We start from the raw sequence: 6,620 nt of genomic DNA, 5'->3' as shown, positions 1-6,620 counted from the left end.
GGCCCAAGGCATTCCTGGAAAGCCTCCCCGATCTCTGCTTCGTTGCTGTAAGCTGCTGCGCAATCAATGTGGCGATAACCCGCACTTAGGGCGTATTTCACCGCTTCTTTCACCTGTAATCAGAAACAGGTTTCCCAGTGCAATCAGTAAAAAGGGACACATCACTAAGGAAAAAGAAATTTAAAATGTTAGGGATGTAGTGAGGAAAAAGTACACCCAAAGTACAGACCTACATAAGGAGTGAAGAGCAATTGCTAGCAGATGCTCCAAGAGTCACAAGAAAATGGACAATGCACACAAGCCAAGCAGGCAAAACTTGCCAGATAGAATAGGGATTCTTACTTAACTATAGTTTCACACTTCACTTAAATATAAAACAAGCTTTAAGAAACATTTTTCAAATAAATCATGGTTTAGGAAGACAAACTTTCTGGAACTAACAGACTAATCAACATCAGTCAAGCCTGGAAAGTATCTCCTCTCTCTCAGGAAAGGAAGAGCCAGGTTTCTAATTCCAGGATTGCCAAAGTTTGGGTTTGGTTCAACTGCTACCACTTAACTTCTAAGAAAACACTATTTTATGGCATGTTTTTCCTTCATGTCTCATTCTCACTGATTGCACAACAATGGAAGTCACTATACTGCTGAATATTACCCCACAGCTTGCAGGGGATCTCCTGATGGTCCTCACAACTTCGCTTTCCACACTGCTGACAAATGAAGATGTTGCCAACAGCAACATGTGCCTTGCAAGAATCAAGAATTACTACAGATTTCAGTGTAGCCATCATCTCCCATTAGGTAAAATCTATTTCATTTAACTTCCAGTGGACAGGAAGCACACGTTCTCTTTTATATCTATCCATCTGAAGTGCTACGGGAGGAGCACATCTACCTGTACAGGGATTTCTATACGTTGCTTTTCACTGACTTGTCTCTTGAGACTGTACGTTACTCTGTGTATAAGGCTTGGTGCAATAGGGCCCTAATGTACCTGGGTGTTGCAGGGACCCTTCTACGGACGGAGTCCGAGTCACAACATGGACACCAATATGGTTAGGAATTGTGCTCGTTTATTGTTTACAATGCATCTCAATTTATAGACTCTTGTCCACCCGACTAGCTACACGGTGATTGGATAGCGTCTCTGTCACACAGACAGCATGCATCTCTTAAGGCACTGTGGTTGGATAAAAGGGGTTAGTCCACACACAGCTACTGTTTTGGTTAGAGTTAATAAAACAAGACCAGTTAGAGATGATTTCCCACACGATAGTGTTGCAGCTGGGTTTCGGCTGCTAAGCTTCCCAGAGAGAGTAGCATATTTTCCACAGTTCTAATTTCTGCTAGAAAGATACACCAACACCTGGGGAGATTACATCTCTCTTGTCAAGACATTAAAAAAAATGTGTCCACAAAGGCTAGAGAGACTGATTTCTTTCAACTTACCAAGTACCAGCATTTTCAGTTTTAAAGCTGACACACCAGTTAAAGATATCTACAATCCTGCCTGCAGATGCTACAGAAAGAGAAGGAATCAAATGTGAAAAAGATATCTTGTCTACTGGTGGATTTCATTTGTTTTTCTTGTCAAGAACTCCAGTAAAGGCAGACACAGGATACTCTGACTGCATTCTTTGGCATTTTGAGAGGAAAACTGGAATGTAGACCAGTTTCCCTTAGCCAGAATGACAAAGCACTTCTCTTACAGCACTGAAGTAAGCTTTTCCTTTCTTTAGTAGGATGGTATTTACAGTCCTTGTTTCTCTTTAGCAAAGACATTCCTCAGGATGTCACTGCACACGCAAGGTAGTGGTAATTCTGAAATCGCTTGAGACATAATAAAGGCTTTTAAGACTCACTATCCACTCTCCAGAGAGGTGAGAGTTGTGGAGCTGAAGCAGAAGGAAAAAACAGTGGTGTTCTTTGTCTGTACTAGTCTCATACTTCCTGTATCAGGATAACATATTTTTTTAAATCTGAACAGGCACAAAATTTGCCATAAAACTGAAGTAGGCACCACTCACAGAAAACTCCAGAGATACAGCACTCCAAACATGTTTCTAGAAAGCGATAAACAGGAGGCCATATCTCTGTAACAGCATGTTTTGACAAATTTCTAGAACTAAAAAACTGGGTCTGGCAATTTAAGCAAGGTTTGGATTTGGGCAAAATCTGTATTTGTGTAAACTACTCTCAGCCTACTAAGGCACTCCAATGTGAACAGGGAGTTCCTGTTCAATGCAAAGAGCAAACAATCAAGAGAAAACGTGCATATAAAGCATTTCTGGGGAGAAAAAGAAGTAACACGAAATTTAGGAAGAGTACTTGTTTTAACAAAGTATTGTATTTTTGAGATTATGTTCAGACAGGTACATGCATTTCCTGGGGACAAAAAAACAACAATGGAAGCAGTTGGAGATTCATATGCCTCTCTAGATATTTGGTGCGTGAAGTAACAAAACCCAGAGAAGCCTTCAAACTTTCCATATATTCTTCAGTTTAGCCTGTCAATACTGCTACGGCAGGAGCAATTACCAAGTTACTTTTGCATTAGGCAAATTGAGTCACACAGCTTAAGCGTGACTCACCAACTTAACATCATATAACTACAGAAAGTAGGTCTGAAAGGATAGAGACATCACATAGTCTATCCCTCATGCCCCAGAGCAGGGCCACCTACATCTAAACCACTCCTACACACATTTGTCAAAACTCTTCTTGTGACAGGCAGTCTCTTTCAAAGTTTAGATATCTTTACCTTCAAAGTCTTTTAGGTGTCTAATCGAGACAGCCCTGATGCCACATCCTGTTCCTCTCAGACACGAAATCCATAGTTTCCCCTTGGCAAGGGCTTTTTGCATATTTGGAAAGCACCAGCATGCCTCCTCTCAAACCTCTCTTGATCACATTACTCCAATCTTTCATTACAACTCGCCTTTCCTGAACCTTGCATCACTTGCCACTCTCATCAGCTGGTTCATGCTTTTCTTGAAGTGGTTTGCCCCAAAACAAACACAGCAGTGCAGCTGAAGCCTTACTCTCCTTCACTGTACGTAGCAAAGTCCTAGAAACTACACTCCCATTTATATGTCCTAGCAAGGGACTTGGCCTTCCCACCCACCCTCTTCTGTTTGTGAAGATGGAGGAACGTGCTATTGCTAACAACCAATTAGTACAGTTACAGTTCAGAAACAGAATCTCTAAGTCCCAGTTCACTGTAATACCTGTTACTAGATTGCCAGTTGTTTAATTTGCTCATCACAAGGTGAAAAACTAACAAGCCGTCTTTGTACTTCCAAGCAACACAGAGCTCAGGTGACTCAGGAGCCTCTTCTCTGCACAGCCCCAAGCTGTTACAAAGAGGCTTTCACTCCAACAGCTCCAGTCAATACTTCCTGCAAAGCTGTCACATTTTAGCAGTCCATTTGCTGATGGGAAAAACAGATCATCAGGCCAGGCGACACTCATATGCAATATAACCAGACCATAAGTGTTGCTTGCTATATGACAGTATTTGTACATACTGTGCTGAAATTCACTGAGAAGGAACTCAGACCACCACATAAGTACTATCAGCTAAAGAACTGATGTTCCCTAAAATAAGTTTTGCCTCCTATCCTGAATTCAAGTCTCTCCCTTAATACACACCAGCAGTAATGAACTTTTGTGCACATAATCAGGATTATCTACGTTGTCTAACAAGCTTTTCCAAGAATGAAAGTGTCTCCTTCATAGCTGCAATTGTGTCACAAGACACCCAGTCCAACTGGTTTTCTGAGGTAATTTCCTCTTCAGCCTTCCTGAAGTTTCTCACAGAAATAACTTCCCTAAGCCCTTTCTCCCTTCCCCACAAAACCAGCCTCTGCCAGAGCTGGTTAGACTGTTCATCAGGTGGAGATCAATCCTCCACATTGAAAGCATTCCCCACACGAGAGAACAAAGCACTAAAGCATTACAGATAATCAAGCTCCAATAATAATAATAAAACCCCCACGTTACTGATATTCTCGATGCTCCTGTCTGAACGGACTTCTCTTTGAACTCATTCATGCTGCCAGCTTCATAAGCTGTGTTCCACTCAGTAGCCCTCCATCATGTTCCTATGGTAATGCATAAACAAAACTTCTAGCATTTGATCACGTAAGACAGAAAGCATTCTATTACTTTATCAGATCTAAATCCTATAGTCTTCCAACATGGATTGAGATTCAATAACTGCACCCCCCCCATTCTCACTGTCTAGAAAACTTGGACTGCCATGATGACTTTGTACAGGACAGCTAAGATCTGGCTATGAGGTCAAGGCTTGTTTAGGATCAGGACTAGTAACAGCAACAATAAAGAAATTAAGAGAGGAAAGTCAAGACTGAAAACCAGCTCAGCAAGGAAAATAATTATAATCTGCAAAATATTTACCTGAAATAATTTAAAAGCCATCCACCTCCACTCTTGGTTCTAATTCAGCCCTTGCACAAAAGAGATTCCAATAAAGAGCCTCTACTTGGGAAACAGTGGGATTAAATACAATCAATGATAATTCTGCTGCTGCTCTATGTTGTTGGCCCTTAATCTTTAATTCATAATCACTATTATTCTCCCTGAACTACACCATGTCCTTTTAAGGATAAACCATTTGGACACTGCCAAATTGCAGCTATGCTTCTGAATTTTCAGAAGTGATAAACAGGAATTTATTTATTTCATAGGAATAACAGCAACTTCTGTAACTCTGGCCATTTTCACTGTACTTTCTAGATTTTGCCTTCAAAACATTCTAGGAGTAAGTCTTTGAAGATAGTAGATATTCCAACGAAGTGACTCCCAATGACTTCCATGAGACCCAGAGAAGATGGCTGGATCCTGTGTGGGGTTAGCTGCTAGAAGTGCTGCTTACTATGGCAAAATCCATCTGAATTAGGTTTAATTATGCACAAGCAGAATCTTTCCCAGTTCTTTTATAAGACCACGCTTTCCCCAGAACAGTGTACAAAATAAACCAGCATTCATATTTTGTTTGTTTAGTTTCAGGCCATTGTTTTAGACAATGCACATTTAACTGCTTTGGAAAATCATCCATTAAGTTCCTGCACATTAATAAACTTAATTCAGCTGTCAGTTGATGTTTTAAGTGACAGAGCTGAACAATGACCCTAGTCCTTATTTAAGAGGTTGACTGAGCTCTCACATCAACTCAGCTTCCACATTAGCACAGCTTCAATTCTCAACAGATCCACTGTCCTGACAGTTGTTTGGACAGGAAGATCAACAATAAAACAGCTCTGAATAGATTTCATTTTTATAGCTTGTTTCCCACCTTCTCCTCTAGCTGGCATGAGAGAACAGCACATCTTGAGAAGGGTTTTAACCTTCCCTCTCAGTCATGAGCACAACGGCATCTGATGTCCTCCAAAAACCATTCTGATGCTAACACAAGAGTAGCAGCAAGATACCAACACTTACTGCAGACCTGCAATGGTCCACATAATCCAAAAGACACTATCGACACCACCACGAGCTAAGAATTCCACCAAGCAATGGACACTGCCTTTCACAGCAAGTGTGTGCAATCTCTTCACCCAGGAATTGATCTTTTGACTAAATGAAACAAAGGAAAAGACAGACAAGAGGACAAAGCATGACAATAGAAGGCACAGTCCACAGCATGCAAACATTCCTTCCCACAGACAGCTGTAATAACACACAGAACTGTTTCCAAGTGTGGTGCTTGCCAATTCGTTGCATTTAGAAGCAGCATGAATGTCTAATGACACATTAGTCTTCTTAGTCTAAAAGCACCAATGAGGCAAGGAAGTTCTTTGTTTTTCAGCTCAGCACAGTCTGACTGCTGGAAGAGACTTTGGACAAGAACAACTATAGTTTTTGCTTCTCAAAATAATGCTTTGAGCCAAGCAATCAGCCCCGCCAGAGGGGTGGCTGGTCAAACTGGCAGCCTGAAGATTTACCAGTGTAAGAGTCAGGCACCATATCATGCATTTTCCCAGTCTCACCTCACTTACTGGTCTCTTTCTGGCTTCACCTACCAGAGCACCACGGCCTGAGGCCTGGGTTAACAAGTCTTAAGGGTTCTTCTGCTTTTGTGCCTCAAGGCCTTAGTCGTGTAAATACATACACACATTCCACTGACTTCAGTGGACCCGAGACTAAAACCATCCAAGCAAAGCCCTCAGATCTAGAATCTTCAAAAAAGGTGCACAAAACACGTCTACTAGCTGAGAGTGCAATATTGTATTGTTCTCTGCTTACTTGGCCACGTTCACTTTTCCAAGTTCCCAGTCCTATGAGAGGTATCTTCTGCCCAGTGTGGAGGGCCACAAAGTCACATGCTGCAGACATTTTTGCCTAGAGAAGAACAAAAACAAACTGAGTTTTGCAACAATTCAATTTACCTTTTCTATGCCAAAAAAAAATTATTTTAGCATCATGAGGACCTCTGTAAAGATGAAGTCAGGTTTTTTTACTGTTTTTACTGGTATAAAGGAGATAAATAACTACCCTGAGAGACTAGAACAGGAGCCCTTTTCTCCTCTCCCTTCTTATTCTCTCTTCTCCTTTAGAGTGTACAGGTTTAACATTTTTCAGAGCTGAGAAAAAGAACC

At 41.2% G+C, this 6,620-nt stretch overlaps 1 protein-coding gene across 1 annotated transcript in view; it reads right to left on the bottom strand.

The window, feature by feature from the left end:
* The window catches only part of AKR1A1 (aldo-keto reductase family 1, member A1 (aldehyde reductase)), a 17,768-nt gene extending 11,411 nt beyond the window's left edge, over positions 1–6,357 (bottom strand). The window contains exons 1-2 of the mRNA XM_010131514.1: positions 6,268–6,357; positions 1–113 (exon numbers count right to left, since the gene is read on the bottom strand). The exon at positions 1–113 is cut by the window's left edge and continues 2 nt beyond it. Coding sequence (XP_010129816.1) covers positions 1–113; positions 6,268–6,357 — 203 coding nt within the window. The remainder of the gene's footprint in view (positions 114–6,267) is intronic.
* Between the last annotated feature and the right edge of the window lie 263 nt (positions 6,358–6,620).

This window comes from Buceros rhinoceros, unplaced genomic scaffold (genome assembly GCF_000710305.1).
Source record: "Buceros rhinoceros silvestris isolate BGI_N320 unplaced genomic scaffold, ASM71030v1 scaffold12882, whole genome shotgun sequence".
Taxonomy (NCBI): domain Eukaryota; kingdom Metazoa; phylum Chordata; class Aves; order Bucerotiformes; family Bucerotidae; genus Buceros; species Buceros rhinoceros.
Note: the sequence above shows the minus strand (reverse complement) of the source record. Positions and strands in the feature narration are given on the sequence as shown.